Source organism: Thunnus thynnus, chromosome 13, assembly GCF_963924715.1.
Source record: "Thunnus thynnus chromosome 13, fThuThy2.1, whole genome shotgun sequence".
Classification (NCBI taxonomy): Eukaryota; Metazoa; Chordata; class Actinopteri; order Scombriformes; family Scombridae; genus Thunnus; species Thunnus thynnus.
In genome coordinates, this window is record NC_089529.1 from 13,447,123 (window position 1) to 13,465,452 (window position 18,330).

General features: G+C 41.5%; 2 protein-coding genes across 2 annotated transcripts; both read right to left on the minus strand.

The window, feature by feature from the left end:
- Window positions 1–618: 618 nt before the first annotated feature.
- On the minus strand, window positions 619–5,344 carry pigs (phosphatidylinositol glycan anchor biosynthesis, class S). Its single transcript, XM_067608110.1, has 12 exons — window positions 5,153–5,344; window positions 4,037–4,176; window positions 3,819–3,930; window positions 3,640–3,729; window positions 3,453–3,544; window positions 3,025–3,265; window positions 2,784–2,926; window positions 2,577–2,691; window positions 2,314–2,459; window positions 2,042–2,142; window positions 1,751–1,961; window positions 619–1,216 (listed from the first exon to the last, which is right to left on the minus strand). The coding sequence occupies exons 1-12, from the start codon at window positions 5,169–5,171 to the stop codon at window positions 938–940; spliced, it is 1,689 nt and encodes a 562-aa protein (XP_067464211.1). The 5' UTR covers window positions 5,172–5,344; the 3' UTR covers window positions 619–937.
- A 1,601-nt stretch (window positions 5,345–6,945) lies between these two features.
- On the minus strand, window positions 6,946–18,037 carry aldocb (aldolase C, fructose-bisphosphate, b). Its single transcript, XM_067608115.1, has 9 exons — window positions 17,893–18,037; window positions 11,519–11,635; window positions 10,695–10,906; window positions 9,349–9,403; window positions 9,075–9,235; window positions 8,810–8,893; window positions 8,537–8,711; window positions 8,208–8,407; window positions 6,946–8,103 (listed from the first exon to the last, which is right to left on the minus strand). The coding sequence occupies exons 2-9, from the start codon at window positions 11,628–11,630 to the stop codon at window positions 8,011–8,013; spliced, it is 1,092 nt and encodes a 363-aa protein (XP_067464216.1). The 5' UTR covers window positions 11,631–11,635; window positions 17,893–18,037; the 3' UTR covers window positions 6,946–8,010.
- Between the last annotated feature and the right edge of the window lie 293 nt (window positions 18,038–18,330).

Genomic DNA, 18,330 nt, shown 5'->3' on the forward strand with positions numbered 1-18,330 from the left:
CAAAGTCCCTCTTTTTGTTACTATTCTTCCACCGCAGCTCAAAAGGGAAACACAAAGAGGGACTGTGACGTTAAAAGGACTGTAAAGGTTGCAGATATCTACTTGATATGACTAACTCAGACTGCTGAAGCCTAATATAAGCTTCAGATAAACCTTTAAATGCATTTTTGCTCATAATGACAAAACAATTTTAAAACTGGGGAAACTCCTCCTGTTGATGAGGATCCTATGATATGATAGAGAGCTCCAGAACAGTTGGACCATGGGTGAGATTGTTTTGTTAGTGCGACATTGATGACGCACTGGGATCAGATTGCTCGTACCACATTCAGGATCACTCAGTTACCCAGATGAGAACTGTGACATGTCGTAAGCAACACAAATGCATCCTGACTGAATAAAAAAAAACAAAAAAAAAACAGTCAATCAGTGCTTTAGTTTGTCTAGCATGACAAACTACTCACTGAATTGCTTAATGCTCTATAAAAAGCTAGTAAGTGGACTTTTTGTTGATATTATTTTCCCAAATTTCTGATATTTATATAAAATCTGGTGTTCTTATTTTATAGTAAGAGGACTGTCAAAAAAACCCCCCAAAAAACCAGCTAGAACACGAGCTATGAGTTTGTTTCTTTATTTGTCAATAACTTAGAAAGTGGAATTCAAATATAAAACATATTTATAACAATCAAAGCTTTAAACTGTACAGTGTTAGACAGTCACAGCAGTCATTCCTTAAAATCTTGCAATAAACACAATTCCTCACATGAAACAATAAACATGATACCCGACCGATTTGTGAAACCCTCGGCTCAATGCTGCAAACGAACCTTTCTTCATGCCTACGTTTGTACCTAAATGTCAAGGCCACTGACATAACAGTTTGTTCATAACATAATTTGTGTTCTGACCTCATATTCGTCACATCTTGTGTTTCTCAGTCCTTCTTGGCCTGCTTTTCTCTGCGTTTCTGTCTAGCCTCAGACACTATTTTGAGCAGTGACAGCAGAATAGGGACACACATGGGCAGGAAGAGGGGTATGTAGATGGCAAACTTCTGGTCATCGGGAAAGTAGAGGAGGTGGAGGAGCGAAGGGTCAAAGAAGGCTCTCTCTGACGCCAAGATGGCCTCCTTACTGTACTGCAGAGCAAAACCGAGGTTCCCGGCCTCCAACTCAGCCACAGCCAGCTGCAGTGACGTGACGGCACTGGACACCTGAGTGATAACAACAACCACAAGTTAGACACAACTGATGAAGTGACAAAAACAGAGTAGTATCAATAAAACTTATTGTATTTGAGTATTCAAATATCAGTTTAAAGGCACTGTTTTGTGTACATGATTCCCTTTTTTTTTTTCATATGATTGTCAAACTACTTCATGGATCAGATACACTAGAATGGAGCCAAACGTGGCCAGATATGTACATTCACACTTGATTTTTGGATGTAAAATCTGAGTCTGTGTTCGGATTTAATGTTTTATTGCAATATTTCCTAAGAAACTGTATTTGCAGTGACACAAAACCCCTTTGAAGGTAAAGGCAGTTGTACTTTTAATGTCTTAGACAGTATGATCTCAAGATTGTCCCACATCGCAAGCTCAGATTGTGGAGCATAAAGTGGAGCACTCCAGCACATGATTTTATTAAGTACTGACTGCTTTTCACACACACTTCCACTCATATATACACACACAAACAGGCAACACAGAGACCTTCAGATTAATACAGCTGTGTATGCATCTTACCTGTTGGGCAATATTGTCATTGATAACGATGTTGCCTATCTGGTCCAGCAGCTGTGCCAGAGAGGTGATGGTGGTGGTTGCTGTTGCGACGTTTTCCACACTCCGACTCCACATGAGGCGGTCTAGCTCCCAATCAGCCAATCCTGTACTGCCGCACTGTGCCACCAGGAAGCCAGGGGGAGGGGTAGATGACTGTACCCCCAGCAGCAGTCTGACAGGATGTGAAACAGGAAAGTTAACATTTCTGTATCTACAGGAAAAGCTGTAGTATAACTGTATAGGCACACTTACCGTAGCTGTGCAAGGAAGACTCCCATGACTTTGGCCATATTAATGTTGATGTCAACAGGGAACACAGCCTGTGGTCCATAGAAGCCATCAACGTTATAGACCTATAAAAAACATTTTTTTTAAAAATCAGTACCCAACTCAACAAATTAGAGCGCAAAATTACAGCATAACTGACACATTAATAATAATATATTAAACATATTCACTTAAAATAAGCTATAACTATTATCAGTATTTAGTATACTGTCATTGTTGCCCTGAGATTATCTCACCATGATTCCACCCCAACGTGGAGAGTGAAACGCATTTGAAGCCACTTCTTGTTTCTTGTGGTCATGGATGTAAAGGGGTGAACGGTGGGCATCTGGGACGTACAGCAGAAAATTCAGCACCGGGTTGGAAGATGCAGCATTAGAGCCTGGAAATCAGATACAAAAAAAAAACTGTTTTATATGTATATATGTACATATATATGTATATATACCCTAGAACAAACAATACCATGAATGAAAAACATTCATTCATTTTCTTTTACCCAGTCTAGCTTCCACGGGGTTGATGACATGTGCAAGGCTGTCAGCGTTGAGTGTGTAGGCGTTGCGGCTGCTGTCAAAGCGAGGGTTGACACCGAGCACAGCATAGTGCAAAGTCTGTAAGGAGAATATGTACGTTGACATCCAGTAGCTGAGCATCTTTTCATTGCGATGTGCATCATTCACATTCACACACATGCACACAGTACCTGAGAGTCCATGCTAAAGTTGGCCACAGGAGACAGTTTTGTAAGCAAAGGTTGGATGTAGGTCTGCACAGCACCCTCTATGTCCCAGTGCAGCCGGTGTGACTTTGGGTCTGGGTTCAGCAGACTGAATGTTATCTCATAACCTGAGGAGAAGAAAAGAATAAGGAGAGAACTGAAGGAAACTGACTGGAATAGAAATTAAGTTGGAGATCTTTATGGCTGTGCTGAAACAGGAACCAACCTGGGCTGGATTTAAAGGCTCTCATACTGTCAGCTATGCTCTCTTTGTTGCCGGGGCTGAGACGGACTCTGTCGCTGAGGGCAGCGGTGATGTCGGTGTGGCTAAAAGACATCACCTGCAGCACCTGCTTGATCCGAGGCTCCAGGTGAGCCAACAATTGCTCTAGCGTCTTGCCCACTCTCATCTGGGCACCAATACGCAGCAAAGCTGTCCGTCGCTGACCGATATACACGTCGACATCCTGTGAGTCATGAAGATAGAGTTCAGTATTGGGTAAATTTTATGATATTCTACTTATCCAGAGTGAGACAAATAAACATACAACACCTACAAAATGAAAAACAAAGGAAATAAAGAATAGGAATGAGGTAACAATAGCAAAACTGCACTCTTTGAAACTAAATATAGAAAAAAAAAAGAGTTTTAACCTCAGGCAGCAGTGAAGATGAGTCTGGGATCACATACACAACCAAAGAACCACACGGACTCTCACTGAGTGTGTGCAGAGAGAGATCTGCCTCTAAAGCAGGAGAGAAAAAGACAGAAATTACTACTTGTGGACTCACTAAAAGAAACATGTTTGCATTTGAATTTGACAGGCGGACAGCATCTCACCTGCAGCAGTGGGCTGGTTCAGGGCGTCCTCCTCCATGATTGTAGCCGTGCGATACCGTGTCTCATACCTGTACCTCAACGCTGTGTCCTCTGGAAACAAAAGTATTTGAGACAAGAATTACTCTGCAGCCTTCACCTCTTGTCATTTTAAAAGGTCACAGACAGCATTAACAAATCACCATCTACTATGTGCTCCTCATCCTGTGTCTGCGTCAGTGGGACCTTTTTCTGCTGTTCTGGCGTCACGGTTCCACGTGCAAACACAACCTCCACATCAGCACTCAACTGTAGCTGTTAAATAGAAAAAAAAAAAAGACAGAAAGAATGAGCAGGACATTTTTAAAAAGGTACAAGTGTATTTCACAGGGAAAAGGACCACATGGAAGCGCAAACAAACCTGCAGCTTAGCCAACTCTTGTATCTGACTGACAGGCAACCAGGCGCGGTACGTTTCAGTTGTTCGCCACCACAGAGGAACTCCCACGATGATGACCACCGCTGCTATGGACAGAGCAGCAAGCTGGCCACGTCTACGCTCTGTGAGAAAGAAAGAAAGAAAGAGAGAAGAAAAGGAAAAGAAGGCAAAAAATGTCATTGGTTAAGCATGTAACAATGTCAATTTTTATCCACAACAGTCTCTCAGATCATTTTTCAGCTATGACACCTCACTGGACACCTGTGATTAAAGCAATCCAGATTACATCTGTTTATTCCATGAAAGACTGAACAAGGTGCTGGATTTTTAATCACGCCATGGAAAGCAAAGTTGGATGTAAGGAGGCAGTCCTTTGCAAGACAGCAGCAGGGTCACTACAAACTCATGCTGTGCAGTCCAACATTGTTTAAACTTGATTTTAAAATTCTAGTAGAGGTCCAAAATATGTCAGACTGGAATTTGGAGAAATGTGAACAAAAGGATATACAGGACATCAATTTGCATCTATAAAAACATGGAGTTTTTAATGTTGCACTCAGGCTAAACATCATGTAGCTTAAAATATGTATAATGTTTCCAACACAGTAGGTTGCTACAATAAGTGGTTCAGTTTTAAAAGTAGAAAGAATTCAATATAACTGGAAATATGCTATTTTTCTCTACCTGGAGGGTCTTTATGGATCATTTATGGAAGAACAAATCCTCCTTTACATTTTGGTACTTGGTAGTGGCAAATAATGCTGGTGTATAAAGTCCAATTTTTGTATCATACTTGCTGTGATGTATCGTGCTAAAAAGCCTCTTTAAATCTCTCTGACACTGTATGAAGTTGTAATTAATGGTGGAATAATGGTGAAACAGAGGAAGCAGGTATGCTTGCAGTGATGCTGCAGCACTGCTGCTAGCTAATATTAGCTTCAAAGGGTCATAACATGCAGGAAAACAGCCGCCTCGCGCTGTGGTCGCTAAGCAACTGCTGATCATGTTAAATATCCTCTATCAAACCGTCATTAACTGTAATGCTAACTTAAATAAACTTAAAAAGAAACATGTTTTATAAGCTGTGAATCTACTCACCCACTTCCGTGGTAGCCATTTCTGTCAATGAAGTGAAAAGGTGCGTTTGTTAATACGAGCCGTACAATCAAATGTCACGTGGTCCAATAGTGCGGGATCGCTGCACTGTAAAAACAGCAACAATTAGGCATGAATCCCGTACACAGTTAAGACTTAATGATATAGAAGCAGACACTGTAGAATAGTTTCACTTGTTTGTCCTCCCTACACCCGAGATTTGAAACGCTGCGATGTACCGTCACCGTCGGCCCACAGCATAAATATATTAAACGCACACAACGCAATGCGAAACATTTGAACAAGTAGCGCCCCTTGCGGTGTCTCCACAAAATCCTAATCACTGATACTTCCAGTGTAAGTCTCAATCAGTAACGTTATTTTGATTGATTGATTATTTAAGTGTCCTTCACCTTTCTGGTGCCCGGAGCATATGGGGACAGGACAAATCATAATGTACAGTTTCAAAAATTCAAAAAGAAAATTTCAGTTTACATGACAGAAATGTCCTGTTATGATGGATACAGTTTTCTCTGTCTTAGCTGCCAGGCATCTCCTATAAATCTCACCAAAACAAAAATCTCCACATTAAAAAACAACAACTCCACATATCAGCTTCAGACAACCAAAACAAATCAGGATTATTCAAGTGGATCTTCTCAAACAAATATTTCCTCAAGTCACTGTACAAAGGGCAGTGGAATACAAAATGAAATTCATCCTCGACAACACCAAGATCACAAAAAAACATATAAACTCTTCAGGGATACCTTTATATCTGCCTACCTTAATTGCCAGCGGTAAAGCACCAGTTCTTAAGTGAGTACACAGAACCTTCTCTGTAAATTAAATTTTATATATGGTTATGTGTAGTAATCATCTTGAGTGACTAGAAAAGAAACACTTGCTTATTAGTACATTGATATACAAACCAATACTCCTGTTACAGCTTACTTACAATATTCAGTGTTCAAGACTACACTTGAGTTCTTTATATTTTGAGGCATTGTGGTGGTGTTTCTTTGTTCTGCAATATATTTTATAGGTGTTCCCATTTACACATATTAAGTAGCAGGAACACCCTATGCAATGATGATAGCAGATCCACATTCACACTTGGAAGTGAAACCCAGTACAACCACAGTCCACCAGCAGCTTCACTGGAGCAGTTGAGAGTAAAAGGTCTTGCTCAAGGGTACCTCAGAAGTGCAAATGAGGGAGGAACAAGCTATGTTTTCCTTAGTCTCTGTATCAAACTGGCAACTTTCTTGGTCACACAAGCCCGTTCCTCTAACTTTTCAGCCAGCACTGCAAGATTTAGCCGTCCTGTGTGGCTGCATGTGAGGCATTTCAATGAGTTTGGAGTGATTACAGCAGGTTCCAATCCTCTTAGTTTGGATGGTTGGTTAACTTTTTAATCTACATTTTGATTGCAGATCAAACAGGGACTTTTTACAGTAGTTTTAAGAGTAGGCAAATAATGGCTCTTTCGAACTGTGGTTACCTGTCCACTTATCATTGTATCCATAGCAGTACTGGTTGTAAAGGTGATACTTAGCTACCTGGAAGTACATTGGCTGGTTGAACACAGCTTAGGAAAACATATATGAGGTGCAAAAACAGTAAATGATGTATAAAAATCACAAGAGCTTGGCTTACAACATTATATAATGAGGTACAAGGAGGGTATTGCGTGACTATTCAAGTGTCATGAATGCAGTGTACAAATGCATCCAAAGACTAAAATATTGGGATGGACACCGTGAGTACAGGAGTAATAATGTCACACAAAGAGATCTTTTTTTTTTTAATTTTTATTTTAGTTTATTTTTCTCCACTATTTGACACACCAAGTGCTTCAAGAACAATATTAACATCACAAACATCACAGTATTCCAACACAGCAGTGACTGATTCCCCTGCCGATAACCCCACGGATTGGTCCACTCAATAAGTACGTCAATAGAAACCATCTCCTCTTCCTGTGGGGCAGGCCAGGGGGAACCAGAGGAAGGGAATGACACACAAGCATCACATAATATCGACACCTTCACACAACTGAATACATTGACTGTGTAATTTAAAGATAATGTTATACTGAGAATAGACACACAAGATGTTTCTCTGATTAGTGGCAATTAGAAGCGTGAGAACAGAAAGATAGGATGAATCATTAGGATGAATCCTGGTGTGCAGTGGTCTAATACACTGTGTCTACTGACCTCTGCTGGAGTTACAGCTGTCTGAAAGTACAATATTGAGCACTCAACACCTTTGGACAGTCGCTCAAAAGATCAATGCAATACACTTTCACACTGTCATCTTGTCCCCTTAACGGATGTACTGACGCCACTGATAATCGTTTGGTCCCACTTTCAGGGAGGATGTTAGTATAGCGTTTAAAGCGTGAGCCGACACCGCAAAACACCAAAACACACATGCTGATCTGGAGTGTCTCAAGAGTTATCATGTGGAAGAGAAAGGATCTAGTGTGGAGACAGGTGCAGTTAAGAAGAGGCGTGAATTAAACACTGACTGATTGTTGATTTACTGTTAACATTTTGCAGCCTCTAGAGTTTAGACAGACAGCTAGACATGATATTAAATACTTCCAATTCAATCATAAATTGTCTCAGTGTCTGATTGTTTGATCGGATAGAAAAAAACAAGCCTGTTCCCTTTAGTATAGTAGTTTCACATTGTCTTTAAATACACATTTCTAATAATTTCATTTTAATAACTCTGACAACTCTAAAGTACAGTAGACAGCGCAGGCCTGTGATTGATGGAGGAATGAGGGGGAATAGCAGAGCAGATATAAGACTATAACTAGGCCACAGCTGAATGTGGTCGTTTGATGTTTAGTAGGCGTGATTTGCCACGTAGAGGGATTTTCCTGCAGAGCCTGCGGTACCGGAAGACTCGTACTTGCCGAGTGAAGCCTGACCATTTGCCTGAAGAAGACAGAAAAGACAAAAAAAAAAAAAAGATTAACAACACAGCATGGAGGAAGTTTCAGTGTGACAGTGTCTGGTGTCTGCACAGAGTTTTGTCTGACCTCGGCACGTTTGATGAACTCCTCGGTGGCGGCCTTCTCGTTGTTCAGCTCTCCTTTCCATGCGTTCAGGGCAGAGGCCTGCAGGGCGCGGCCATAGGAGAAAGTCAGGGCCCAGGGCTTGGCGAGCGGACAGTTGTTAATGGAATTAAGGTTCACACTGGCCTCCTCTTCGGACTGGCCGCCTGACAAAAATGTCACTCCTGAGAAAACACAGAAACAAGCACATAAAAACACGTTATCTACCTGCTCAAACTTGGAATTTTGAAGTATATTGGACGAGCTACTCTGTTTCTTATATTTTCTGCACATTTCATACAGCTGTATCTGACCTGTGACTGCAGGAGGCACAGTGCGACGCAGAGCGGTGACAGTAGCCATGGCGATTTCCTCGCTGCTGTACTTGGTGGGGCAGGAGTGTCCGGGTGTGACCATGTTGGGTTTCAGCAGTGTCCCTTCCAGGTAAACATGGTGGTCTGACAGAGCCTTGTACACTGCAGCTAGGACCTAGAAGACAGATGTATGTCAGAGCGTCGTTACTGACATGTTGTAAAATATAAGCATCATAAGATAGTGTGTCATATATGTATTCCTCAGTAAATTACCTTCTCAGTGACGTACTGGCAACGCTTCAGGTCATGTTCTCCATCAGGAAGGATCTCAGGCTCCACAATAGGAACAATACCATTCTAGGAGACATTATAAAGTGTAAATTTAAGGTAAACTCTTACATACAGATAAACTCCATGAGTTTGTTTCAGTGCTGAAACTCTGTTGAACTACATTGAGTTTTAGCAGTGAGCTGTGAGTATGATCAGGCATTTAAATTCATTTATGACTTAATGACACGCTCTGTAATCTCACACCAACCTGCTGGCAGATGCTAGCATATCGTGCAAGTACATTAGCGTTCTCAAAGATGGCCAGCTCAGACGGCGTGGTCTCGCTGATCTTCAGCACACAGCGCCACTTGGCAAAGTCTGCACCGTCCTTCTTGTACTGCGCGCAACGCTCAGACAGCCCGTCCAGACCTGCATTCCAACACACACACACACACACAGAGAACCATCCGTTAGAAATACAGTAAGGGTTTTGTGATGTTTGTGAGGTTATGTGGGTTGTGTGTGTTCCTAATGCCTCCTACCCTGAGTGGTGGTCTCTCCATTTGTTCCAGCGAGGGGCACAACACCTTTGTCCACCTGCGAAGACAGAAATAGTTTTAAATTACACTTAAATGTCCTTCAAATTCTTAAGTACACCAATTTTCCACTCACTTACAACTGAAAACAGCTTTCTTGAACACAGTTTGTCCTCACAACCTGATCTGCTATTATAAGTGAGTCTGTGTGTGTCTAAAACTGTTGACAACGAGTTTATGTTTTCATACACAGTGCAGGAACATTTCTAGTCTTCCCTGCCAAACAAATGATGACTGTGACTTTGTCTGCTGAACTGAAATACTTGGCTGTAGTATAATATCAACACTGTGACTGTGGAGGAATTTATCACCAAAGCAAACAGCTACAAAATAAGCTTCACTGCAGCTTTTGAGACTCACAGACTTGAGACAGACTTGTGCTTTATAAGTGAGAAGTTGAGCGTCGCCTTGGCCAACCAGTCAAGTTGCAGTTTACCTCCATGTCTGTCCAGACTTTGGAGGAATTTCATAAAAGGTATTGAGTTTTTTTTTTGGTGAAAAAGTTATCACTATACTGACATGTATGATTCCAATGACTAATTTCCAGTGAGAAACAAGCTGTCTTCACTCAGAGACTATTTTTACAGAGGAGTACAAAGGACTGATAGAGAGCTTTGTCACATGGTGCAACAATAATCACCTGAAGCTCAATATCAGCAAAACCCATGAGCTTGTGGTGGACTATCAGAGGAACAGGAGGCCCCCTGTCCTGGTTCACCACATCACCACAGTTTCAAGATTGGCACCAAGATTAGTGTCACCAATTCAATGTCCAACCAAATGTGAATATGGTCGTAATCTCCCCTTCTGTTCCTGAGTTATGGTGTTGAATAACGGCCACAGTGAAGTTGAACTTTGACCTTTTGGATATAAAATGTCATCATTTTATCATTTTATCCTATTGTGTGAAACTTTGTCATAATTAGCGTATGAATTCTTGAGTTATGGGCAAAAACATGTGACTTTGATCATCATCCAACAAATTCTAATCAGTTCATCCTTCAGTCTAAGTGGACGTTTGTTCCAAATTTGAAGAAATTCCCTCAATTCCTGAGATATTACGTTCATGAGAATAGGACGGACGGACAACCCGAGGCATAATAACAACAATCAATAGATGAAATTAGGAGATGGTTAAAGAGATGTAGGGGAACGGTTGAATTGTAGGAGGAGAATATGAGCATTTTGAAGTGACTGTGAGGCCAGATGAAACCTACTTTTTACTCCAAAAAGAGATTAAAGAGATTTACAAATGACTGAAGTGATTAACTGCTACATTGAGTACTGTGTACCTTGATGCCAACAACGATGCCGCGGTCTTTGATGAGCTTAGCGAAGTTAGTGCCATCGTCTGTGTTCTGGTAGAGGGTTTCATGGAAGAAGATGACCCCGCCGATACAGCTGTCGATGCGCTGGTCGGCTGTGAAGAGCAGCTGGCGGTAGCGACGCCTGTTCTCCTCTGTGTTCTCAACCCCGATGGGGTTCAAGCGTTTGGCCATGCTCCCTGTAGACGACAAACACAAACACAATTATTCATACCGACAGACTCAGATTAAGAAAGACTCATTAGAGCAGAACAAAACATCTGTTTAATGCGTGAGAACAAAAAATGCAGTTGAAAATCAGCTCAAACGGATCCTTTTAAAAACATCCAGGATTATTTTGGGTGTAAAAACTGATATTAATACCTGTACCTATTATCTATAAATAAATATGTCTTGATTGGACATTAAAGAGTATAATTCTGTTGAGTGTGAAAGTAAATTCCTTCAGTATTCACATCTGGCTCTATGAATTTTATAAAGAAGGTTTAGAACAAAGTGATCACAATGGTTGATCAAAATACAGATGACATCATACATAAATTAGGGTGTGTTCAGTACCCCTGAAGCTACCAGGGATAGCTGACTGGTAACAGCAGGCCAGATGTTCACAGATATGCGGCCTTGAACCTTGGTCCTGCAGACTGGCCCTAAAGATCATTTCTATAATAATGATGTAGGACCTCTACAGTGTAAGGAGCAAACTTTCCAGCAGAGGGACAGCTTTACTTAAATAGGATCATCATCTCTTGATATTTATTTATGATTTTGCATTCACACAAACATGTGCATACCGGTGGACTCATCAGCTGCGAGGATGCCCTTTCCTGGAGCTACTATCCTCTGAGCGATTTCCTGCAGCTCCTTCTTCAGCTCAGGAGTGAGTGCGGGATACTGGTGAGTCATGGTGGCTGAAAGAAAGACAGAGAGAGAGAGAAAAAGAGAGACAGAGAGAGATGGAGAGGTCACATTATTTCACAGTGCGAACCTGGACGCCTGCCTAGCACTGGCCTCTTTTTCTTTTGTCCCTCTATTGTCTTCAACATGGCTGCCGCTCTACAGCTTTAAGCTCTTCTCAGTGGGGGTAGGAAGGGTGAAATGACATAACTCCTACAAGATGGCACACAATCCTTGTGCTCAGTGTTTGTGTGTGTGAGATATAATAAAGGAAAGACTGTGGGCAGAAGATATGACTCCTGGAAGAAGAGCCAGATAGAAATAGCTGTATTTGTCCAGTAAAATAGCACATTGTGTGACTGTCATGTGGAATCCAAAGAAAGCTTCCTCATTGACATTCATACCATCTGAGGCAGAATATGACTGTCTACTCAAAAGGGAAATGTGTCTTTTATAATGTTGTCTGGTTTGAGTCACCCAGGAACCGTTTGGTGGCAGCAGCTATCACGACGTGCTAACATGCACGCACACACTTCAAACCAGATTATTTTGTTCCCTATTTCCTTCTTCACTCTGCCGTAAATAAGCAGTTGCGTAACCCCAACCCATCCAATCCACAGAAGCCAGAGAGGGAGCGATTATGTAACGGCGCTCCTATACACTCTGCTGCAGGACTGGATGCAGCACGGCTCGTTTCCCTCTCCTCAGCAACAGTCTCCCCGCTCTTGTTTTCCACTGTCATTATATCCCTCTCTGTGCAACGCACGTCCGCCTGCCTTTTATTTCTCTGCCTTAATACTTGACTTGGCTCCTTGTTTTCATCTAGCTATCACCTTTCTAGACTACCCACTGCTGTGCTCACTGAGGCACGCTGCTGCTTTCTGACTACAAATGACGCCTACTGGATGCATACTAAATGAGCATACATGAGGTTTGTGAATTTCCCGTTTCACTCACACACACACACACACACACACACACACACAAAAAAAAACCTGCAGCACTCCCACATACGCATAGCGTGCCAGGGAACAAGCTGTGACTTCTCTCTCTGGTGGACTGCATAGGTTGAGAAGCCACTCCCTGAAATACGACGTCACTGGGATGGCTTTGTTCAACAGCATGGGCACAGCCATGTGCCACTATACAGGATCACGTATAGATGAATCTGTTTGATAGGTGGAAGTTACTCCTTCAATGACAAATACACAGGTGTGCTCCAGTCAGCTATATATGGAGGTGTATGCTGCAGTGAAAGAGCATCTGAGGCTAAATAGTATTGTATTAGCACAGAGATGAATCTTAGTGTCAGGACACCGGGTTGTATAATATAAAGCACACTAAATGTGTCATGATGTAACAAAAAAATGATTATAATTAACGCATAGCTCAACAATAAACTCATAAGACCCGTGAATTCCCAACTGAGGCTGTTTTGTTCTGCTAGGACACTGCCCAACATACCCTGTATCCTCTGTGTTAATCCTCAGCTTAAAGCTATGAGATAACAACCTTTAGAGCGCACACACACACACACACACACACACACACACACACACAAAGAGGCCTCTCAGTGAAAACTGTGTGCAGTTACCACAACACAAATGTCAAGCAAAGACTCACTGCTGATAGTTTCTACTTACAGGTCAAATTAAAGAGGCCAGACCTGCAGGGTACAATACTTGCCCCGAGGGAAACTGTATGCAGACCTCTCCAGTGTATACGAAGGAGTATTTACACTTGCTGAAGGCCAAGCCAAGGGCAAAGGCACGATATGTGTGACTTCAGTGTGCCCTGCTCCACTGTTAGCTGGACAAAACTCACACTCAGCAAATACCTGCTATCTTTTGTGAAGCACCTGCGTGCCTCAACAATACATTTTCATTGAGTCTGGCTCCTGTGTGGTTGGCTTTCTGCTGAGAAAACATTGCAACATAATTTGTGGGGCGATACAAAATCGAATCGTCAACTTAAACACGATGGAAAGTTACCAAATGTGACTTTTTTCAGTTGAATGTGGAGCTGACGCCGTGACGTCTGGATATATTTCAGATCACATATCTTTTATATCACCTGAAGGCATAAAAAGAGGACTTTGCCAGACAACGCCCTTCAGTGTGTATGTGACGTGCCTCAGATATATGATCAGCCTAGAGTAGGTTTGGTGGCAACACACCGTTTAACACGTACACATATTTAGGAAATACTTTACTTGTTCTACACATTCTGTTGTTTGGTGAGAAGATCAATCCAGTGGATAAATAGTTAAATGAGATTATATAACAGCAGCCATTAACACATTTCAGTTGTTGTATGGAATTTATTCTCCAAATCCTTGATGGCACACAAAGCAGAATGAGATGTTCTCCAGACAAGAGTGTATTTAGAGAAGGCTGTTGTTAAACCGTCTTTGTCTTTTTCAGCGCGGCCTGCCACATCCAATCCTGTCAGGTCACACTGACTGTCAGGTGTGAACATTGTTTGGAATATAGCTCACAACCCTACTGCATTTCACTAATGTGTGGACGTAAATGTGGCGACAACTTAGATACTGCCAATGTGATTCATGGAACAAGTAACGCAGAAGACTTGTTGTATGTCAGATTTTCCGGTTTCAACAGTTATTCACCAACCCAGGAGACACTGACAGTAGTGTTTCCTATTTTAGTGCCTGCTGCTCATGTGTCTCCAGGAAACACTCTCCCTCAATGGGAATTAAAGGACAAAACAGCATGAAGCTCCAGTTTGGGCTGCGGGGCCTATCACCACAGATGTGATGGGCTATAAATAAGGAAATCTTTCATGGCTGTTTTCTTAAGTGGGAACGACACAGAAGAACCAGTCAAGTGGAGAGTCTGATGGTTTTTCCCTTAAATGGTAAAGTCTGGTTCACATTCTCCATTGAGTGATTGATTGATTGATTGGTCAAACTGTCATGCACCAAATGGAGCCCAGCCCACGTGGGTTTACAAGATTACAAGATGGGCTTACACTAGATTTAACTTCCTCAAGTAGTCAACAAGGAGAAGTGTGATCATTGCTACACAGGAAACCCATGAAAATGACTTTTTGAGACATTTGAAATCCTGGTGCCCTGAAAATTAAGCTCAACGTAATCACAATTAGCCACTGCAAGCTGGTGACAGCTTTGAAAGGCCTGATGGGAAACCATCTGGCTGATTTTGCCAACAAAACGGAAGATCAGTAACTGTAAAGATACATTGGTTATATAATATAATGTTAAAATGTATTGACTGATGGAATACACTAACATTAGACTTATTGAGCTTCAGGGAGATCGAACGGTGGCATGCATTTGGCATTTGGCGACTGCTACTACACTGATAATGAGATGAAAGGCTTCAGAAGTGCTTACCACTGACTGGAGTCAAGTTATTTTATTTTGTATTCTTAAACTACCATTTTACTAATCATATTTTTGTGATTCAGTGCACACTTGGTTGGCAGATAAAGTTGAAAGATAAAGATAACTAATGAATGAACTAACTAATGAAATAAACTAAGTCAAAGCTTTGGCTACATCATGGTTTCACATTTTTAAAGAAACATCTATACATATTATAATTATTGTAGAAGCAGGCAGACTAATGTGTTTTTAGGCGTAATAAACAGGTTTTATCACTTGCATTGATCTGCTACAGCTGTCAGATCCTGGATCTGTCATTAACCTGAGTATAGTATTAGGATAATACCATATACAACACAAAAACTTTAAAACCTTTAAACATGAATTTCTAGTAGCTTATTAATTAATTTAATTTGTGTTTCCGCTTGCTCAAGGGCACTTCAGCAGGGCGAATGCTAAAATGCTGGTTTGAAGGATGATCTTGCATATCAGTAAAAATGCATCCTACTGCCAAAATGTCACACTGACATAATCTGAACAAGCAGCCCTCAGATGCTATTATCACACACTACTGCTGGTTATAAGGTTAATCTTCCGGACACTGTCGTACAGAGTGCAGGCATTGAAATGCACTTCATGATAACTCAGATTTTGTTTGGGGTGGGGTGGGGAAGGGGATGTCAGTAAAAAAGCAGTTTTGGAATTAGTTATTGTTAACAGGATGATACTTGATCATTTTGTAAGAGACATCGCAGAGAGTCAGCTGAGATTAATATCTAGTTGTCTTAACTGCCTCTCCATCATGTGTCTATGTGTTTCACTCCAGCCTGTTGCTCAGAGGTCGTCCTCTATGTGACAAACACCACTTCTGCACTGCGACATCAAGATGCAACGGCCAACTCCCTCCTGTGGCGTCATGCAAAGCCACTTAAAACTTGAAAAGACACTGCTGTGTGACCACTGTATGTTAAACAATATCCTGTCATTAATCATCAGTGGAATGCAGCCCATGGACCAGACTTACAGACATGTACTAAAGGGAAGAAGACAAGTAGGCCTAATTCACATTAAAATCTACATTTCTACCACTCAACTTTAATGATATGGTGCAACAATTAAAAGGAGGTTTAATTAGATATTAGTTAAGACAAATACTGCTTGTCTGAAGCCCATTTTCAACTCTGCCATCATTCATCTGGTGCTACTATCTATTTGAAACTTTAACCTTGGAAAGAACACAATGATCAGACAGGAAATCACGCCGTGTTCTTCACGCTACAACAGTCAATCAATCGTTCTCTGTGCAAACCGATACTGCAGAGTCTCACTTACCAACCCAGGATGTGAGCAGAGATCACAAATATCATCAACATCAAACTCAAATCTAGTAGAGACATCTACATCTATAGCAATCATGCTGCAGCTGGTCTTATTTTGAAGCATAGCTGCAAGCATTAAACTACAAGATGGTTGAAGCTTGCATACTGTGCCGCCTAGTATTGAAAAGGCTGTAGGGAGGGAGGGGGTGACTAAACTCACGCTGATTTACATTTTTATTGATAATATTATAGTAATAAGCATGTGAATGGGGAAAAAGAAAACAGGATCTATTTCTTGTTGTTTCCTTGCCTGTCTCTCTATCACCACCTGGAGGTTTTACCCACCTTTTTTTTAAATTATTATTATTCTCTCTACATCGCAAGCTGCATGAGCTTTAAGGAAATGAAATGGCTCCTGTGGGGGCAGCACTAGTCAAAAGTATAAAAGCCTGCTCGCTTTGCTGCGTTTTTTGTTACCAGACGGGCTGCTGGCCTTGGCACTGGAGCACGTCTCTGTGTTTGGGCTGTTTCTATCTTCAGGCCTTGATCCAGCTGTGCTAGCGGGAGCACTGTTTCCCATGCAGCTCTCTGACACAGCAGCCTGCGGCAGACGTCGAGACTGCAAGCGTTGCAGTTCAGAGAGAGTGAAAATGTGTAGATTACACGTGGCGACATCTTCCTCTTAAACACCACCGAACTGCAAATATGTTATGCAAGTTCTAGTGATATGCTTATGAGACTTACATGCAGCCTACATTCATATATGTTACTTTTACATATCAAACATCTGTATTATACTCTGGAGCAGCGCAAAGGTGGAATTGTGTCTTTTTTGTCTTAAAAATGACTAAAACAATAAATCAGAATTCTTGCTGATTGATTTTCTGTCAATCTGCTCATCAGTTAATGAACAAATCACTTTAGCTTTGAGGTGAAAAGCGATAAATCAAAATGTATGTAATGTACAGTAAGTGTTAGGCTTTCAACATGGAGTCTGATAGTAGAATGACACGTGAAGCTACATAAATGCATTTTGACTCATTACACACTCCTGTTATACTGTGAGCCCGCCTCCCATCACATCATCAGAGGAGGTGTACGTGCTTTGGCACAGATACGCACAGACGGGGCAACACCTCACCCTCTCCTTCATCACTGCCACCGCTGCTAATCACAGTTAAACACAATTTACACACGTAGAAACAAATAAAACAACAAGATGTGTCTATTTAAACTGACAGCAGACGCCTCAACAGCCTCATCTCCACCACTTACATCCTTGAAGGTCATGTCTTTTTTGCGCTCTTCCTGTTGCGTCATTTCGACGCTTCACTCAAATACGCAACTTAAACAAGATATATTTTTTTTAAAGGTAGAAAATTAACATGGTTTACTGTCAAATGAGACGACGTAATACGAGCCACAGGTACTAGAGTTATCTTTAGTATCTGTGTGGAGCAGCATCTCATCCCACATCATCACCCCCCTCAACATCATCATCATTATTATCATCATTATTGTGATCAATAGCGAATGAAAACTGTCTGAAACTCTTCATGTTGATCAGATGAGCGTTGCTTCTTACCTGCTGATGGGAGTCTAAGCGAAGAGTGTGCGGATGGTGCGGGACGGTCTCCTGTCTCACTGCTGCAGCGCAACGTGACCCTTTACAAAAGCCTCGAGCCGGGGGCGGAGCTCTCACCGTTGCGTCATGTGATGGAGTGACGCTGAACGCTCAGGCGCACGCGCTGGACAGCATCACAACGCAGCATGATTCTGCATCTTCTGGAAACTTTTCATGATTGAATTAAAGAAAGTATTTTAAGCCCAGCTTATAAATAGTAAGACATGTGCACATACAGTTAGTATGATCCAAGATTTTTTTTTTTTTTTAAGAAATCCGATTTTATTGCCTACCTTTTCTGTTATATATGTTTTTCTTTCTATTTATTTATTATTATTACTTTGACCCTTTGTCCTGCCACCATGTTGACTGTAAGAACAAACTGAATGTGAAGTCTTG

What these genes read in the sequence shown, in the direction of transcription:
- aldocb (XM_067608115.1), bottom strand. Translation starts at nt 11,630, where the DNA reads ATGACTCACCAGTATCCCGCACTCACTCCTGAGCTGAAGAAGGAGCTG. An exon ending in TGTGCCTCCTGCAGTCACAG is followed by an intron (nt 8,408 to 8,536) that starts GTCAGATACAGC and finishes GTGTTTTCTCAG; the next exon opens with GAGTGACATTTTTGTCAGGC. An exon ending in AGTTCATCAAACGTGCCGAG is followed by an intron (nt 8,104 to 8,207) that starts GTCAGACAAAAC and finishes TGTCTTCTTCAG; the next exon opens with GCAAATGGTCAGGCTTCACT.
- pigs (XM_067608110.1), bottom strand. An exon ending in AGCCTTTAAATCCAGCCCAG is followed by an intron (nt 2,927 to 3,024) that starts GTTGGTTCCTGT and finishes TCTTCTCCTCAG; the next exon opens with GTTATGAGATAACATTCAGT. An exon ending in CCCCGTGGAAGCTAGACTGG is followed by an intron (nt 2,460 to 2,576) that starts GTAAAAGAAAAT and finishes TCTGATTTCCAG; the next exon opens with GCTCTAATGCTGCATCTTCC.